The sequence below is a fragment of the Marmota flaviventris genome, chromosome 2 (genome assembly GCF_047511675.1).
Source record: "Marmota flaviventris isolate mMarFla1 chromosome 2, mMarFla1.hap1, whole genome shotgun sequence".
In the NCBI taxonomy this organism is placed as follows: Eukaryota; Metazoa; Chordata; class Mammalia; order Rodentia; family Sciuridae; genus Marmota; species Marmota flaviventris.
In genome coordinates this window covers 196,836,788-196,856,061 of record NC_092499.1, presented here as the reverse complement: position 1 = coordinate 196,856,061, position 19,274 = coordinate 196,836,788, and the positions used below count along the sequence as shown (strand labels likewise).

Here is a 19,274-nt window from a genome sequence, read left to right as displayed (position 1 = left end):
AAAATATGCTGGAGTTTTGCATCAGAATCTATGGCTCTTTGACATAAGATCTTCCCCCAAAAAAGTTCAAATAACAGCCCCCTCAAGTGCCCCGGGAAAACGAATGTTCCCGAAAGAAGCACCGGTCTCAGCTCTGGGGTCCATTCAGCTGCCCTCGGCCCACAACTCCCTGGGTGGGAGAAGACCCAGATTTCATCTTCTTTTAAAATGTCTATATTTTAACAGGACTAACACACGTCCACAGAAAAAAATAATAACAATGAACATAAGTTGGCCTGCTGGGAAAGAGGCCTCTCTCCACCCAGCTCAGCACGCCCAAAGCAAGTCTGCAGTCCCCCAGTGAAATCCTAAGGGGCGTCCTCGGCCACCACCCTGGCTCTCCCTCCTGGGGGCCACCCTATGCCTGGTTTCGCAGTAGCCCAGCTTGCTCTTATATGATCTCAGGATTCAGGTAACTTGTCCCGACCGGCGGACATTCAAGTTGTCTCCACCTTTGCTGTCACAGGCAATGGGACAAGACTTTGTGGATCTGTAGGCACAGAGGAGGTACAGGAGCAAAGGGTGTGCATTCTATGTTTTGGTCCTTCCTGCCTAAATGGAGTCCAGGGATGGGGGAAGCTACCCAGGCCCCACAATGCACGCAGGCTTCTGGCCTCATCCAAGAGAAACTGTCCCCCAGCACTGCCACCTGCCGCCCACACTGGGAAATGCAGCCTTCCTGTGTCCAGCCCTGGCGCAGCCACCCACCAACTGGTCTTGACAAGTGCTCTCGCCTTTGAGCCTCAGTTTCCTGATCTGCACAGTGGGCCCTGAAATACCAATCTTCCAGCAATGACAGGAGGGCGCAATAAGACAATGAGTTGTGTTTAAGAGGCTGACACGGATGACAGCTCACAAAACGGTGAGAGAGACCTAAAAGAAGTGTCATCCCCGCAGCCAGGGAAATGCCACAAAAGTGAGAGGCCCCTTTCCCACGTCAGACTGGAAGGACTTAACTTGCTAACGGCATGTTGACAAGGTTGTGACAAAAATCAAATCGAAACAATAAGCCACCAGCCTCTGCCCATCAGACTGGCAAACCAACAACCTCAATGAAGAAGCTGGATGCACGTGACTGGTTCCGCGGGCAAGTGGGGCGCTAAGGAGACCTCGGTAGACAGAGAGGAAAGGCCTGAGTGGACAGGCCAGAGGGTGGCGCACGCCTGTGACCCCAGTGGACGGGAGGCTGAGGCAGGAGGATCGCAAGTTCAAAGCCAGCCTCAGCAGCTTTGCGAGGCCCTGAGCAACTCAGTGAGTCGCTGTCTCTAAATAAAATACAAAAAGGGTTGGGATGTGGCTCGGTGGTCCAGTGCCCTGGGTTCAATCCCCGGTAGCAAAAAAAGAAAACAATAAAAATAATTCACGGCTCTGTGTGTTTGTGTGTGTGCGTGTGCATGTGTGTGTGCGTGGGGGTGGGCACCTGTGTGGAGAGGCGCTGCAGGGCTGCTCCCGGGGAGTCCTGGTGCTGACCTCTGAGGAGGGCTGGAGAGGGTGGGGATGGGAGAAAGTGGGGGACCCTTACTGCTCCCTCAGATCATTCTGCGTGGCTTGAGTTTCGATACCAAGCATGAGCTACTTGCAAATTTCTTAAAAAGCAACTTAAAACAAGAGAAAGAACACACGAACACTCCCAGGCCCCACTCCAGAGTGCTGAGCTAGAGTTCCCACCAGGAGCCCACCTGGCCCAAGCCCCGCGGGGGTCCCCACCCCACAGTGGGGACCTCCCTGCCCCCGAGGACATTGCACCCTCCTCCTGTGTGGCCCCTGTGTTCAGACCTCTGACTCCTTCTGCCTGCCCACCACCCACAGGGACCCCCGGGTGCTCACCCACTGACAGGGAGCCTCGCGCCAGCTTGGGGAGCATCAGGTCCAGCTGGCGGAAGGTGTGGTAGACGTCGGCCGAGTGGGCTCTGTCCTGGGCCTGGCTCTCCTGGGTGTGTGGGGACGCCTCCACTCCATACAGGGTCAGGTAGCCGGCTCTGGGGCGACAGAAGCAGGTCAGGGACCTGGGGGACACACACGGCCTCGCCCCCTGGTGGCCTCTAAATTGTCTTCACTCCTTCCCCCCAAGGAGCTCCTGGTCTTCCTCCTGTGTGCCAGGGCATGTTCCTGACCCAGATCCGACTTTAAGAACAGACCAGAGCCCTGTCCCGTGGACTCCCGCTACGGTGTGGGGACAGAGGAAGCAGGAAGGCAGTGGAAACGCCATGTGCGCCAGCTCCATGGTGCGTGTCTGCAGCCCCAGTGACTCAGGAGGCTGAGGCAGGAGGCTCGAAAGTTCAAGGCCAGCCTCGGCAATTTGGCGAGGCCGTGTCTCAAAGCAAAAAGGGTTGGGGATGCAGCTCATGGTGAAGTGCCTGGGCGCACACTCACCACCCCAAGAGAAAACTGAACAGGCAAAGAGCAGCATGAGGCAAACGGATGACAGGCAGACACAGGCAGACTCAGGCGGGCAGCAGCAGGGGCGCCTGTGGGGCGGCTCCCAGTGGAGCTGAGAGATAAGAAGGAACCTGCTTCGGGGCAGACCCGGGGCAGACTTCTTGGGCAGCAAGGGCCAGAAGTGATGAAGCAGTAAGGAGGCTGGGGTGGGGGAGGCGAGGGGTGAGATGGGGCACCAGTGGGGACAGGAGAAACCGTCCCAGGAGGGGGTCGGGGCAGGCTTCCTGGAGAAGGGGCCAGGGGAGGCGAGGTGTCAGGCAGAGGGCGCAGCCTGGGCCAAGGCCAGGGGCTGAGGGGCAGCGGAGGCCTGCCCAGAGTTGCTGGGTGTCTCTGGCAGGCACCGGAGCTAGGGACGGGGCCTGGGAGGTGTCCAGGGGTCTTGCAAGGCAGAGGGGACATGGAATGGGAGAAGCCCATGCTGGAGCTGAGGGACCTTGGGAGGTCTGAGCTCAGCCAGGCTCAGCCAGGTGTGCAAAAGGACCAGGCCGGGAGCCGACGTGCTCAGGTGTGCGAGCAGCAACGCACCACCTGTGGGGCCACCTCAGGGGAAATGCCCCCCCCAAGCCCTTTCCAGTGCCCCAGGCGCCCGGTGCCAGCCCCAGGCCCTGGCCTCAGTCCTGGGAGGGAAACGGCAGGTTTTCACTTTTTCCACACGAGAAGGGCTGCGGCCGTGGCAGAGAGCCACCACTGAGGTCCCAACCTCCTGTCCCTCGCTCCCCTACCCCCTGACCCCATCCCCTAGATCTCCCAGGACAGAGGTCCTCCCAGCTGGGGACAGGGGGGAGCAGGCATGCGGGAAGGTGGGCTGACAGGGACCACTCTGTCCCTCACTAGCACAGCACAGGCCCAGGGTGGCCCCGACACGTTGGTGGGTGGGTGGAGGAGCGCATGGTGGGTGGGCAGACGGGCAGAAGGACAGGGTCAGAACAGAACCCTGAGAGCCCCGACCATGAGAGAATGACGGGTCACCACAATTAGGAGCCGAGCCACCAACCCCCATTCCACCCCCACCCCTGCCGATCCCACTCACCCCCCCTCTGCCTGCGTTGGCTTCCATGCCCCCAGGGATGGGGACCTCACTGCGGGTCACAGCCCTCCCCACGACCCCCCTGGTCCAGCCCACCGGAGCTCCCTGTGCCTCCGCCGGGCTCCCCCTCCCCTCCACGCACGGCAGGCCTGGGCCCTCTGCAGATTAAGGCCCTCGGTTTGCTCATGGCAGACACTGCAAGGAGGCAGCCCACCATCTGGACGCTCCGTGGGGTCCGCAGAGGTCACCTGAACCCCGGCTGAACCTGCGCTCAGACGTCAGAAGAAACCAGGGCAAAACCTGGGTCTCCCAGTCACCGCTAGAAAGGAAGCTGGTCATGGTCCGCGGACCCGGCAGGGCAGCGCCACGGCCACTTCTTCTAGACAGCAGGTGCTCGCCAGGCAACCACGGACCTCGCCTGGCCCGGGTCTGTCACGGGTTTAAAGTACGGCTAAGCACCTGGGTCCCTATCTTTCGGGCTCTGCTGTTTTCCCTAAGGCAGAGAGCCAGTCCCACCAAAACAGGCAACGAAGAACAGCCAAGCACACGAGCCCAGGGGACCACGGGGCCTCACGCTGTGGAAGGCCCTTCCGTGGCACCTGGTTCCAACATCACGCCCAGCAGACAGCGCCGGCATGCGTAAATACACAGGCGACCCCTAGGTGGCGCCAGGTTCCATTAAAAAATGGACCCAGATGGACAACAGGAGTCTTCATGTTGATGACCTGGGTGTCCAACAGGCCTCTCTGGGCAGCTGGCACTGGAGATGAACTGACTGAAGTGAGGAGAGAGCCACATGGACATGTGGGGAACAGCATTCCCAGACAAGGGAACAGAACTCCTGATGTGGGGCGCGTGCCTGGCGGGAGGGAGACTAGGCCACGGTGGGGCGTGAACTCACAAGCAGAAAGTTAAGGAGGCACTTTCACAAGCACCCTCACCTTAGGCTTGACCCAGGAGCCATCACACCCAGCGCTTCCCACCTCCCCCTTCACCACCGCCCCTCCCGCACCCGAGGTCTGGTCTCTAATCGCAGCCAGGGCAGCTGTCAACCCCTGAGCCGGTCCTGTCTTGCCCCAGCCTAACCCCTAGGTCACTCTATCTTACTGAGAGCAAACCCGGAAGCCCTTCCTGGCCTCGAGCTCTGTGAGACCGGCTATGTGACTTCTCCACCTTGTCCCTGAACCAGTTCTGCTCCAGCCACTCGGGCTCCCTAGGAATCCCACGTCTGGGCCTTTCCACTTGCCAAGTCCCCTGCCAGGCCCTTGGCACGGGTAGTGGGTACCCTGTCGTGAGGTCTCAGCTCTGAGGCTGGATCCTCAGAGAGGCCCTTCATCAGTCTGGCTGACGCTGCCCAGGGGCTGCCACCCGTGGGACTCTGTCCCCACGTCCATCACTCTCTGGCATACAGAGTCCATCTGTCTTGTCCCTGCTGTAAACCAGAGCCCAAGACGGCTGGGCACAACTGCGGCACAGAGCTCGGCCCTGCCGTTTTCACAAGTCTAGGAGGTCTGACCTCGGCCGAGGGCCTGCTGGGCTCCCAGCACCCTGTTTCCCGGCCTGCGAAATCCCAGAAGGTGGGAGCCACAGGACAGGTGCCTCGGAGTCTTGCTGGGCTACCCCCTCTCCAGGTGACCGCAGGGCCCTTTCTCAGCCGTGCCTGATTTTCGGCTCAGCCTGGATCAGGTGACCTTGGAGTTTCAGGTGCACAGGGTCCTTCCTTCATCGGTGGGCATCCCAAACCGCCCCCGCCCAGAGTGCTCACGGTTCACTCAGCCCTGCCCGCGGGGACGAAGATCCAGAGGGTCAGGCCCCACCCAGGACAAGGTTCCGGGGCTCACCTGAGCAGGGAGCCGTAGCAGAGGTCCAGGAGGCCCACCTCCCGCCAGCCGCTGGCCCCTTCCGTGGCGTCGCCCAGGAGGACGGAGCGGAGGTTGGTGAACATGGCTTCCGTGAGCGCCTGCAGGTCTCTGTGGACGAGCGTCCTGAGCCGGGCAAGGGCAGCGTGAGAGCCTGGCTCCCAGGGGGACACCCGCGCCCGCAGCTCCCCCCAGGCCCCAGGCCACGTCCCAGCGGCAGGTGGCCTGGCACCCGTCACAGCAGTGCTTTACAGTGCTGGACACAGAGACCCAGTCCACACTCGCCCATCCACCGTACCCATCTCGGAACAGAGAGGAATGGGACACGCCCAAGGCCACACAGCCGTGACAGCTGGGACTGAAACCTGTGTGTGGCTGCAGGGCCTGTGAGCCGCACCTGGGCAGCCCATCCCGACTGGGCACTGGAGCTGGGCCAAGGAACCCCGCCTCTGGAAGAGCAGGAACTAAGAGGCCAACCCTGGAGTGAGGGGTCCTGTCTGCTCAGCTACAGTGTCCCCTGACCAAGGGCTGCTCTGAGAGGGGACCCCAGTGAGGGTGACATGAGGCAAAGGAAGGGGCTGGTGACCTGGTCCCATCACGTGGACCCGAGTCGGAGGACAGAACAGCCCTGGGAGTGAGGGCAGAAGTGGGGGCCCTCAGCCCCTCCCGGGGCAGGCTCCACACTGCGCGGGATGGGGGAGAGGGGCCGGGAGGGGAGGCGGTCCTCGTCCAAGGCTCCTGGGGACCTGGACCCTGGCCGTGGCCTGCTCAGCAGCGGCACCTGGCGGCGGCGGCAGGGACTGCAGGCGCGGGGCCCGGGCTCCGCCTAGTTTCCGGGGGTTTCTGGTCCTCAAAACCCACTGCGCTGGGCACCTGCGGTGCAGCCCGCACCACCCGCCTGCGCCCAGGGCGTCCGGCCACTCACGGTCTCATCCGGGCCTTCTCCTCGGTGGGGCTGTAGTGCGGGAGCTGCACGTCGAAGATCCTCTCCATGAGGAAGGTGGCGTAGGAGTGGAAGTCCAGCCGGGAGCGCGGCTCCCATGCCACCCTCTCGTAGGAGTGGGGGTCCAGGAGCACCGTGACGTGCCGGCCCCCCACCAGCACCTGCGGGGGGGGGGGGGGGGGGTGGCCCGTGAATACAGCGGCTCCCAGGGCCGGCGTCCCGGCCTGCCGCCACCCCTGAGGCGCGACCTCGTTCTCATCTCCCCTCCGCCACCGCCACCGTGAGCTAGGGACGGTCGCCAGCCCACGGGTGCCACCAACCCGAGGCTCACAGCGCAGATGCCAAGTGCCCGAGATGTCACGGCCGCGAGGGGCAGGGCCAGGGCTGAAGGCAGGGCTTTCTAAAATCAAGGGCTGCGTCCTAACCACCCGCTGCAGGCGCCGGCAGGGTCACCTTGGCCAGGCGCGTCGCGGGGTCGCCTGCGGAAGGCCGCGCAGGCCCAGGACCTCGTGAGGGGCCGCGGGAGGGAGATGACGGTGGGCGGGCTGCGGGGGTGAGGGGTGCAGGGGGCTCAGGGACCCCACGCTGGTCTGCGACGGGGTGGGCAGCCAGCGGACGGGTGGAAGCTAAATGTGTGGATAAATGTGGGGCCCAGGGGTGACCGCAGTGCGTCCATCTCCGGTGAACAGGTGGAAGGGGGAGCGGGGTCCGGGAGGCTGGAGGGAGGTGTGCAGGGGGCCGGGCGGAGGCCTGGGCAGGTGGAGGCCTGGGAGGGCGGAGGCCTGGGAGGGCGGAGGCCTGGACGGCGCAGAGCCGACAGGGATGGGCAGGGCGCGCGCAGCTGTGCAGGCGGGTGACAGGGGTGGGTGGACCGACTCTGGGCTAGAAAGCCGGCGACGTGGCCGGGAGTGAGGATGCTGGGTAAGTGTTGGGAGGCAGACAGGGACCTTGTGGGTACGGGGAGAGGCTGGGGCAGGAGGCGGAGGAACACCGCGGGGTGTTGGGTGGAGGGTGCTGGGCAGCCGTGGGTGGGAAGGCAGAGGAGGGAGGGACGCGTAGCCGGATGTTGGACAGACGGAAGCCGAGTGGACGGGCAGCTGGAAGGACGCCGGGGTGTGGTAGACCCTGAAGGTCCGCGCAGCTCAGCGTGGGAAGAGGCTGGGGGACACCGAGGGTCGGAGGTAAGGGAAGCACAGCTGGACAGACAGACAGACAGACTGGGGGTGGGGTGGGGTGCTGGTGCAGGTGGGGGCTGGCAGAGTTCAAGGCACTGCCCCCCTCCCCCCAGAGGCACTTACGGTAAAGATGTCGCCGTGCTTCTCCTTCATCCTAGCGAGGAAGCTGGCCGCGTCTCTCCCAAACTCCAAGGCGTGGCCCAACCAGGGGATGCTGCCCAGGTCCAGGGGAGGCTCGCCAGGTCGCCTGCAAAACCCACAGCACTTAGTAAAGTGAGGAAGGAGAGGAAGAATGCCAGCGTGGGGAGGTCAGTGGGGAGGTCAGGACAGGCTTCACCATGGCAGCGGGGACCTGGAGGCCTTGAGGGAGGAAGGCACTCGGGTAACTGGAAAAGCTTTCCAGGGAGAGAGAACGGCAAGTGCAAAGGCCCTGTGGTTGGATCACACGTTTCAAAGGACAGTAGGAGGCTGGTATGGCTGGACTCAGGGGCCAAGGGGCAGCAGTGGGTGCTGAGATCCGAGGCGGGGGCAGGACCAGAGTCATCTGCTGTGGGAGCACTTCTGCTTTCTCTTTGAGGTGGGAGCCATGGAAAAGTTTGAGCAGTGGAGGGACCTGGCTTAGGTGGAGCTGCTGTGCAGAGAGTGGACTGTGGGTGGACACGGAGGCTGGGCACCCAGCAGGCGACCACCTCCCTGCAGGCGGGAGGAGTTTCCACACCCCACAGCAGCAGGAGTTTCTGAGCCGGCCTGGACCAGGGTGTCGGTCACCTCACACCCTGCCCTGCCCACAGGGATGAGAGAGAGCAGTCTGCTGCCCCCAACTGCCCCTCGCCAGCTCCGAACCTGAGGCGCCTGGGGCAGCAACGCCAGGCCAGGTGTCGGGCGTGGGCGCTGGCGGAGCAGGGCAGGGAGGTCGTGTGTTCCAGTCAGCCAGCCCCTGGGTGGGGTCCGCATGCTCAGCCACCACACCCTGTGCGAGGGGGGACACTGGGGACTGAGCGGGGACCACACTGAGTGTGGTGCAGTGGACCTGAAGGAAGGCGCATTTCCCTCGGTGGCCCAACCTGACCACAGGACAGGGCTCTTCCCGGCAGAGAGACTCGAAGCCTAAGTGGGAGGGGACATGGGAAGTCTGTCACTGGCTTCGAGGCTGGTAGGGACCCCAGGGCAGGGAACGTGAGTGGCCCCCAGGAGCCGTGAGTGGACCTTGATTGACAGCAGCATGGACGTAGGTCCCTAACCTACCCAACGCCAGACCCTCCCTTGAGCTTCCAGTGGAAAGGAGGCTGCGGCCACCTCAGCCCCACCCTCAGCCTCCTGGGCCTCCGACAGAGAGCCCCGTGGCTCCAACCTCCAATCGCAGGACTCAGCCCCACCTGGGGCTCCTGGCAGGCTCTAGTTGAAGCTGCTAAGTGCACAGCGTTTGCTACGTTTGCTGCGCAGCAGTGAGTAACTACTACACTCAGACTCCGCACCGCTCACGGCCCGGCCGCAGGCTTCCCATCCTCTCCACCCCTCTGCGACAGGGACCCTGCGCTAAGCTGCACTCAGGGTCACACAGCAAGCCTCACTGTATCATGGGGCAGGTGTTCACAGTGGACCCCATGGAAGTCCCTAGCCCAGGTGAGGACCCTGTCTCAGAGTTATCAGAGCAACAGGGTGTGGAAAGTCCGGCCCCAGCTGCTGAGAGGATGCAGGGACAGGGAGATATTCACCCCAAGCAGGTCCCGGGCAGGGCGCTGGAGACAGCAGGGAGCAGGGCCTTGGAAGACAAGACAAAAGCAAGACAGAAAAGTCGGCCGCAGAGTGGCAATTCTGATGACAAAAATAAAGCCCGAGACCCAGCTCAACAGTGAAAAAGCAACCTGGTTTAATCATTAATGACGGGCTGGGCGGTGGCCCGCGGCAGAGCCAGCCAGCAAGCACGAAGCCTGGGTTCCCTCCCCAGCACCAGAAATGAACAAAAATTAAAATGAAGGAAGGATCTGAGCAGGCGTTTCTCCAAGGGATGCACAAGTGACAGATGCCAAGACCCTCGAACTCAAGTCACAATGAGGCTGGGGCAGATGGTGCACACCTTCAGTCAGGAGGCTGAGGCAGGACGACCGCAGGTTCAAGTCCAGCCCAGGCAACTTGGGGAGGCCCTGCCTCAAAATGAAGGATAAAAAGCTGGAGATGAAGGTTGGTGGTAAAGCTTCCCTGGGTTCAGTCCCCAGAAAGGAAAAGAAAAACAAATCACCATGAAGTGCCACTTCATGCCCACCAGGATGGCGGTTAGACAGTGTTAACATTTTTTCAAAGAAAAATGAGTGTTCACGAAGATGTGGAGAAGTTGGAGGCTCCCCGGAATGTAAAGGGCAGGCCGTCTCTGAACACCAGCCTGGCGGGGCTCAAAGGGTTACCACGTGACCCAGTGATGTGCCCTGGCGTTATCCGCAATAGCCAGAGGGGACACAAGCCAACCGTCCATGACTGACGGGCGGGTGAGCCCCGTGTGGCATATCCAAGCCAGGGACGTTACTCAGTCATAAAAGGAGTCACTGAGTCACCACTAGGGCTCGGGCGAGCCCTGGCCATCACGCCAAGGGAAAGGAGCCAGACCCGAGGGCCACGTGCCGCACGACTAGCTGCCACCCATGCCCAGAGCAGGTGACTCCACAGACGGGAAGGAGATGGGTGGTGGCCAGGGCCGAGGGGAGGGGACCAGGGAGCCACGGCTAGTGGGAGGTGGTTCTGTGGGGGATGTTGAAAACAGTCTGGAACTAGGTGGTGGTGGTGGCCGTCCAACCCCGTGACTACACTAGGAACCAGTGAGCTGCCCACTGTCAAAAGCACACTTTAAAAGGGTGAGTTTTGTGGTTCGTGAATTACACCTTATTAAAGAAAAAAGAAAGAGGGGTGATTGAGACAGTGGGAGTAGCTCAGAGAAGGTGGTCAAGGACAGCCTCCTCAGGGAGGTGCCATGTGAGCCAAGGCCAGAAGGACTGGAAGGGACACTCAGGAAGGGTGTGAGAGGAGCCCTATAGATGGAGAGAATGGCAAGTGCAAAGGCCCTGGGGTGGGAACACTGGGTTTTAAGACAGCGGGATCTGGTGTAGCTGGAGTGGAATGTGCAGGTGAGACACAGGCAGTGATGGCGGGAATGTCCTCGAGGACCATAAGGGCCTGAAGCCAAGGAGAGTGTGGCTCCTGTGCCACATGCGGTGGGGATGGGTGGAGGGTTGGAAGTGGGAGTCAGGAGGCGAAGCCTGTGTTTTAAGAGAGGCAACAGGAAGGAGGCTGCGTGGCCACCCAGGAGGGCAGGCCCAGCACCTGACCCCCCACCCCAGCTTCTCGAGCAGGGGGTCCCTGCGCAGGCAGCACTCTGGGGACAGGCCAGCAGGTTCCCTCCCTGTCCTCCCTCGCCCCGACTCTGCCCCTCTGTCTGGCTGTCCCCCACCGGAACCCCAAGGGCAGGCAGGGGAGAAGGGCAGGGGTGAGCGTCGGTGCTGGCAGAGAGCAGACCCAGCCTCCCAGCCTCACGCTGCCCGGAGCCCGCCGCCCAAGTCCCCCTCACGGGCCCAGGAGGCGGTCAGCCAGGCTCCAGGCCCTTCCCCGGGCTCTGCTCTTTGCAGCCCCGGGCCCCGGCAGCTTCTCCGGCTGGGGACCAGCCTGCTGGCCCGCGGGCACCTGCCCTGCCACCTGGGCAGTCTGGGGAGACGGGCCCAGAGCGGGCAGTCGGCCTAAGAGGCAGGAGAGCCTGGTGGTCACAAGGGTGACCTCAGCACTGGTTCCTGGCCCCAGACTCCGGCTGTGCCTCTCGCTGGCTGCGTGACTCGTGCCTTCTCCGCGCCTTGGTTTCCAGGTCTGAGACGGAAGCACCGTTGCCGACTGTGCCGGGGGACGGGAACGAAGGGGTCAGGGGAGCCAGGAGCGGGCCCGGCTCTGGAGGCCAGGGAGCAGCTGGGCAGGGAGCCCGGGGTGACTCCGAGCGCCACCAGCTGCTGTGCCCGGCCTTCTCCAAACTCTCCCTGCTGCCACTAAGGCCACCGTGAGAAGCCCTGACCACGGGCAGCCCCGCTGGTCCTCTCGCCCTGAGAAGCAGACCCATCTCCCAGGGGAGGAACCGGGCTGGCTGCGCAGTCGCTTGCCGGGGCCTGGGGAGGAGCTGGGTCTCCACCAGCAGGTCTGACTGCAGGCCACGTTCTTGACGCTGTCGGGCCCCAGGTCACCCCCCGTCGACATCTGCACCCCCACTTTGCAGGTGAAGAAACTGAGGCACAGAGGGTCTTCAGGGACTGCCCCATGCAGGGCGTGAGGGCCTCCTGGGGACACTCGGGTGGGGGCTTCCCCCGCTGCCCTCCCTCCTGCTGGGCCAGCGGTGGCCAGGTGTTATTTCTGGCAGCTCTCCTCCTCCCCAGAAGAGTCGAGAGGAGCCGCAGACAAAGGCAGGAAGCCGGGGCCCAGGGCCTGGCCCCTCAGCTGCTCCAGTCGGACCCCCAGCCCTCCTGGCCCGGGCCGCGGTCCAGGGTGACTCAGCCTGCGGCCAGGGGGGCGAAGGAGGCTCTATTTCAAGGCCTGCGGTCTCGGCCTCGCCCACGGACACTCTCACTGACTTGAGGATCTGCCAGGCCTGGAGGGAGCGGGGTGGGGACACAAGGCTGGACTCTCCTGTCCCGGGTTAATGCCCACACGGTGGATGGTGGCCTGTTCCTTGGGTTCAGAAACCCCGCCATCCCTGGGGTCCTCTCCTGGGGCTTCAGCTCCCACAGGGAGGACCCGCCGTCCCTTCCTCCCACACGCCAGCTGCCCCGGGTCTCTCTCCCCACCTAAAACCAGGGGAGGGAGTGCAGGGTGTGCTGTCCCCGGCCTGGGCCCCGAGGCATGGCGTCCTGCCTGCACCAGGGACTCGGTGTGCACTCCAGCACTCAGAACCCTGCGCGGCACACAGTAGGCGCTCACAGAATGTGTCAGATGAAGGAATCATGTACACAGTTGGTGCTCAATGAGCAGGCCTGCCTCCAGGGTTGCTGGAGGGTTGAGGGAGCCAACGCAGGCTGAGGCCCGCCCAGCGTAGGCTCTGAATGGTGCGGAGGGGGCCGCGGCTGGCCAGGACCGTGCCAGGCCGAGGGGCGCCAACGCTCCTAACAGTGCCCAGTCCACTCCGGCTCTCAGGCCCAGGAGGATCCGATGGGGAACAAAAAGGAGCTGCCGCTCCCCACCCCCGACCCACACACTGGAGCAATCTGAGCTTCCCCCAAGGCTCACCCCAGGTGTCTAGTGGCTTCTGGGTCCCATTAACAGAGGGTCCCCCTTATGCTCTTCCGGGCTCCCACAGCCTCCCACTGTGCAGAGAAAGCACGTGGCCTCCTTGCTCTGGCTTTGTTTTCCTGATACTTGTCACCACCAGGAAAGACAGCGTGGGAAGGAGTGACAGCAGGAGAGCCGAAGGCACGGGAGCCACGGGAGCCACGGGGACTGTGGCAAGGTCTGGAGAGGGCTCCTACCTGCCAGATCTGCTGGTGTTCACAAGAGGCCGGAGACCTGGGCTTGCACATGGAATCCTCCAGTTTCCCCTAACACAACCAGGGCCTCCAGGGCTGAATCCCACCTCAGACCAGCCTCGGTGACCTCTGGCTACTGCGTGATTTACTCCTTCCTCGGAACTCGGCACCCTGCAGAGGTCCAATCAGCCCCGAGACACAGGAACCCATACCTGATGCCACTGCAGCCTCTGGTCCCCCAACAAATGGACTGCCCACCCGGAAGACTTGTGGGAGTGCTCCTGCAGCAGCCACACCTACCCAGGAGGAAGAGAGACGCTGGGCTGAGGGAATCAGGGGGGACCGAGGTCACCTCTGGGAGCACCCTCAGTACCGATGGTAAGAACATTTCCGGTTCCCACAGGGCAGATCATTGCCTCAATGGGCCCCGAAGAAAGAATCCTACCTCCCAGCACCTCAGTCTTGCCAAATTGAGAATTTGAACTTGAACTGGGAACTAGATGACGTTACAAATTATTTTTTATATTCTCAGGGTAATGAAATCAGGATTATCATCGTCTTCTGATATACATTCCGGGTTGAAATATCATGACAGCTATAATTTTTTTAAAGAATTTCTTTTTTAGTTGTAGATGGACACAAAACCTTCGTTTATTTTTTTTTTTTATGTGGTGCTGAGGGCCGAACCCATGCCTCACACATGCTAGGCGAGCGCTCCACCACTGAGCCCCAGCCCCAGCCCAGGCTATAATTCTTAAATGATATTAGTAACCATAAAATCAAGGTTGGGGGACATGGAGGTTCTTACAGTACTTTTTTTCTACATGGTTGAACTTTTTCATAATTAGAAAATTATGAAAAATATTTTTTTTTTTTTGTTTTGCTACTGAGGATTGAACCCAGGGGCACTTAACCACTGAGCCACATCCCAGCCCTTTTTATTTTTTACTTAGAAACAGGGTCTTGCTGAGTTGCTCAGGGCCTGGCTAAATTGCCGAGACTAGCTTTGAACTTGCGATCCTCCGTTGTTTTGTTTTATTTATTTATTTGTTTGTTTGTTTATTTATTTTTGGTTTGTTTAATGCTACAGGTAAAGACAGTTGCTAACTGACTAGAGTCGCATATTTCACTGGGATGAGCGGGCTGGCTAGCTGTGGAGTATAATTTCTGTGACCTTGGGACAGTCACAACATTTTCAAGCCCAGCTGCATGGCACAGGTGATGGAGTGACCTCATGCCTTGGTCAGGAGAAAGGGGCGAGGCCAGGCAGAGGGGAGCCCTGCCTACTTGCATCCAGACGGGGTCACCTCTGAGGACGCAGCATCGACGTCACCCACCCCTTCTTCCCACACCTGGGGATCTGTCCTTCCTAAAGGTTCTTCTGCTGTGGCTGCGTGATCTCAAGGTCACATGCTTCTACAAATTTCAAGTATCCAGATCCACCAATGTGATGAGAGGGAACAGTGAGGGTCCGTTTTTGCCTGGGAATTACAAGTCATTACAGCTGAGAGTTTTAATCGAGGCAGACCCTGAGGGATTGCTTGACCCCTCGGAGACTCAGTGTCCTCCACTGTAAAACTGGGGTAAACAGAGTGCCCCCCTAAGGCAAGTTAAAAAGAAAAGCTGGGCACAGTGGTGTGCACCTATAATTCTACCAACTCAGGAGGCTGAGGCAGAAGGATGGTAAGTTTGAGGCCAGCCTCAGCAATTTGGCAAGAGCTTTTTCAAAATTAAAAAAAAAAAGTGGGGTATTGGGGCTGTAGGTCAGTGGTGGAACACCCTGGGTTCAATCCCCAGCACCAGGGAGATAAAAAGAGGACAAATGAGATTGAGAAACAAAGTGGGACCCCTGAGGGCCTTGCCAGAGTTCACACTGCTGTCCCCCACCTGCTAGTGACACCTGTTCCCATACTTCTCCCCAATAACCCCTAGGGCCCTCCCAGGTGCCCAGAGGTATAAATCTCAGCCCCAGAGATAAGCAGACTCCCCAGATTGCTAGTCAGCAGGACGTAGCCCAGAAAAGCTCGACCCACATTCCTTCCCACCCAGGGGTCCCATTCCCACTCACTGTCACGACCATCATCCCCATTTTTTTCAACTTTTTTTTTAGTTGTAAGTGAACACATACCTTTATTTTTATGTGGTGCTGAGGATGGAAGCCGGTGCCTCACAAATGCGAGGCAAGTGCTCTACCGCTGAGCTACAACCGCAGACCCCCTTCATCCCCATTTTAAAGACGGACACACTGAGACCCAATGGTGCATGTCTACAATCCCAGCTACTAGGGAGGCTGAGGCAGGAGGATCTCGAGTTCAAAGCCAGCCTGGGCAACTCAGCGAGACCCTGTCTCAAATACAATTCTCAAAGGACTGGATGTAGCTCTGGGGAAAGTGCTTGAGCTCGTGAGGCCCTGGGTTCAAGCCCCAGAACTACAAAAACATTTTTGGACAAGTGAGGTGGAGAGCAGCCCCTCCTCTCACCACACATTCCATGCCGGGGAACTTCTATGTGTCCAGGCACCCTGCCCCCAGGACCTACGACCTTCCAGCTGTGCCCACCCACACCCAGGAAAAGTGCAGACCACAGCCGCAGGATGACCAGCACGTTACCGGAAATATCAAAAACAGAGGAAACAGCCGAAAAGTCCATTCTCAGGGACATAGATGGAGGGAAAACGAACCCGAAACAGATTCAAATTCCAGCACACGGGAGAGAAGAGCAGAAGAGCAGACCACAGCTCTGTGCGCACACGGACCAGTGTGGAGCCCAAAACCCAGAGCAAAAAAAACAAATGAACCATCTGAGAACCCCTCCGTGCAGAGGGTCAAAGAGCCCCACACACCAGGAAAAAGAACTCATGGCTTTGTAGGGAAACATTCCTCATTTTTCCCTTTTTTTTTTTTTTTTTTTCTTTCAGGCAAATGATTGAATGTGTAGTTTTAAATTTCACCTGGAGAAGTATGTGGTGGGAGGAAAAACACAGGGAGATCATTGTTTGAAAATTCAACTAACACGTTGTTTAAAAGTTAAAGCTCTCCTCTCTGTATCTAAGAGTAACTATTAGAACATCTGGAGACATGGAGGAGCTATTGGTCTGAATCGCATCCTGGTCTTTAATGGAAAACCCAGAGAAATCCCGGGAAGGGCTGCAGTTTGGTAGACAGTAGGGTTAATGGCAAGGTCGGCGGCACCGAAGTTTTCAGCTACACGAACCTACCAGGATAACAGAGGCGCTAAGGGGTGGGGAAGCTTGGCAAGTCTTTGTGCGATCTTGGCAGACTTTTTGTAAATCTCAGACTAGTCTCAAATAAAAAGTGTATTTTTAAAATATCTGGAAGGTTCCACCCAAAGTGAGCAACAGAAGGTCTGGGGAAGAGGAAAGGACCCGGGGGTGGGGGTGGGGTTGCCCGGGGTCCTCAGTCTCGTCTGCAACAGGATGAATATTGGTTGTGGGTCAAATGGATTCTGCGCTCCCGTGCGCAATTCAAACTAATGTTTTAAATATTTTATAAGAAGACCTGGCTCCCTGAACCCGAGGTGTCATAGTTCGACTTTTCCCCCTAAATTACATTCCCCGAGGAACAGAAAACCCTCTGGGACGGAGGCTGAGACAGTGGCCCTGGTTCTCCTCGGCTCAGGGGACGGGGACCTCTAACGGGCCTCGGCTTCTCGTCTGGCAGAAGTTAATACGGAGCCTAGGGACCCCTGCTCTTCCGAGCGGGAATCCGGCAGGAGTGGTCCCAGGGCGCCACGAGCAGGTCCCCCACGGCCTCCACCCTCCAGCCTCCGGGCAGGGGTTCCCGCCCGGGGTGGGTGGGCACCGGGCCGAGGCCGAGGCTGGGGGCGAGAGAGGGCCTCTTCCACCCGGTCCCCAGGCTGTCCCCGCACCTCTCCATCCACGCCCGGCCTCGCCGAAGCCCTCCCCAGGTCCCGCCGTCGCGCCCACAGACCGCGACTTCCCGCGGCGGGATCGGCCCAGGGGACACCACTGCGGTCCCCGCGGCCCCCGAGAGCCTCCGGCAGGGGCAGGGACAGCGGCCGGGCCCTCCCCGGTGGAGGTCCGCGCAGGGCCCCTCGCGGGCCCTGGGACCGGCGCGTCGGGCGGGGGCTGGGGCCACTCACCGCGTGCGCCGGCGGGTCAGCAGCAGCAGCAGCAGCAGCGCGGCCAGGAGGCCGAGGAGCGCGGCCCAGGACATGGCAGCGGCGGGCGCGGTCCCTCCAGGTAGGCAGCGCACGGCGGCCCGCGGTCCCTAGACCCCGCCGCCGCCCCGCCCCAGCGCCGCAGCCCGCGGACGGCCCCCGCCCCCGCCCGGGGCCACGTGGAGGGGACGGCGGGCGGAGGGGGCGCGGGGGAGGAGGGGGCGGGAGCGACCCGGCGAGGGCGGCGCGAGGGGCGATGGAATGCCTGGGGGAGGGGCGGGGGAGGGACCCGCGGGCCCAGGCCGAGGGGGAAGCCGGGGACAGGCGGGCTTTCCCACCGCCGCGGCTGAAGCCCGTCCGGCTCCCGAGCCTCGCTCCCGGTCCCAGGCGCTGAGTTCCCCCCCGTCGGGCTGGGCTGCGAGGCTGGACTCCAGCGCTCCTGCTCCTCGGTGTATTGTCGTCGGGAACTCCAGCCCGAGAGGAGGAGAGCCGCCCAGCAGGTCGTCGCCGCCGTGCGGGGCAGTCCGCGGGGCAGTCCGTGCAGAGCACCGACCTGTTCCCGAGCTTTTAGGGCCTCAGGATGCCGTGGCCGCTGGTGCCCAGGGTGCCAGCCCCCGGGCCTGTGTCTCTGCAAGGGACCTCCCCGGGTGCCGAGAGGACCTGGGCTTCCCGTTTGCAGGGAGCAAACCTGGGCCTGGCTGCAGGTTGGCTCCCCAGAAGCTCCCGCTGTCCCCCTTCCCATTTCCACCCCGGGAGCCTGGAGCAGGTAGCTTAGGGCAGTCCAGCTGCCAGGTGGAGACGTACTTTCCGCAGAGGGTTGTGAGGAACTGACCACCTTGTCACTAAAAAGGAAGTACCAACTGCCCAGGGCTCGGTGCAGGTAAGTTCCGTGAAAAGATGGGCCAAGGTGGTCTGGCTGGGTCCTGTGCCTCCCTGCTGTTCAGGCAAGGTTTGGGCAAGTTTGGTCTCCAGCGTCACCCTCATCTCCCTACAGGCCAGGCTCCCCACAGAAGTCAGAAGATCTCACCAGAAACTTGGTCACCACAGTCCCCATTCCTGCTCACAATGGCACTCCTCACCAGGCAAGGCCACAGTCTTTACAAGGCCCCCCAAGGACCCCCAGATCCTCCCAGCCCACCTGCTCCTCCCCCGCTCCAGCCCTGCTCTCCCTTCCCACTCTGCAGCAGTCACACTGATCTCCCTGTCCCTCCCAGAGGTGCCAGCTGCCTTGGCACCTGCTGTTCCCTCGCCCAGAAGCTCTCCCCAGGGAGATGCGCGCCTCACTCTTTTTGTCATGCCCCCCCACGTCGTCTCTGCTCATGACGGTGGCCCTAAAGCAGTCACCCTCACTCTGCTGCTTTAACCCGTTGGACCAGGGTTGGGGTGACACCTGTGTGTCCCACGATCCTGCTGGCGATTCGTTTACTAGACGTCTTGATTTCGGCCGTCAGGGAGCCAGGTGAGCTTCACGTGGCCTCAGCAGACCCAGAACAGAAGGAGTTTCCACTTGTCTGAGGAGAAAGCCAACAACTCCAAGAAGGCTGCCTGGGGCCGGGAGGGTCTTCCAAACCTGCGGCCTCCCTCAGTGGGCTTCACGGCGACTCAGCCAGCGCCCGGCCAGGGGACCTGGGCAGTCTGCTCCATCTCTCAGCTGGGGCTCCTGGCTGATTTGATGGGGAAGAGAACCTCATGGGGTCAAGGTGGAGCAGTGACCTGATCCAGGTGACACACCTGTCCAAGAGCCAGGTGTGGGTAAACATGGCCAGGGTCCTGTCTCAGTAGGAAGAACAGTGCCTTCCGCACAGGGCTGAGGGGGTGTTAAATGAGAGAGAATGATTCACCCAGCACAGGGCCGGGCACACTGTGGGTGACTGAAGAAGGTCAGCTCTTCGACGGCCACCCCGGCTCAGTCAGTCCCCACCATCAGTCTCCCTGGATACCCTCTTCCCACCTCCACTTGGGGCAAACTCCCTGGGAAGCAACCCGAGCTGCTCACACCAGAGAGAGAGAAGGCTGTGCTGGAGCCCCTCACCCACAGAACCCGACTGGTTCAGAGCGGGCATTAGGAAGGCGTCCTGGCTGTCCCCAGAGAGTGGACCACAGTTGGGCTGCGCCAGTCCAGGGGTACCCTGTGTGCCAGGGATTGGTCCAGAGGTGGACACCTTCCGG

General features: G+C 61.0%; 1 protein-coding gene across 1 annotated transcript in view; it reads right to left on the bottom strand.

Moving 5' to 3' along the window:
* Ptgis (prostaglandin I2 synthase) overlaps positions 1 to 17,178 on the bottom strand; it is a 33,278-nt gene extending 16,100 nt beyond the window's left edge. Inside the window, exons 1-5 of the mRNA XM_027946478.2 lie at positions 17,088 to 17,178; positions 7,606 to 7,729; positions 6,290 to 6,468; positions 5,347 to 5,490; positions 1,867 to 2,018 (exon numbers count right to left, since the gene is read on the bottom strand). Coding sequence (XP_027802279.2) covers positions 1,867 to 2,018; positions 5,347 to 5,490; positions 6,290 to 6,468; positions 7,606 to 7,729; positions 17,088 to 17,161 — 673 coding nt within the window. The 5' untranslated portion in view covers positions 17,162 to 17,178. The remainder of the gene's footprint in view (positions 1 to 1,866; positions 2,019 to 5,346; positions 5,491 to 6,289; positions 6,469 to 7,605; positions 7,730 to 17,087) is intronic.
* Between the last annotated feature and the right edge of the window lie 2,096 nt (positions 17,179 to 19,274).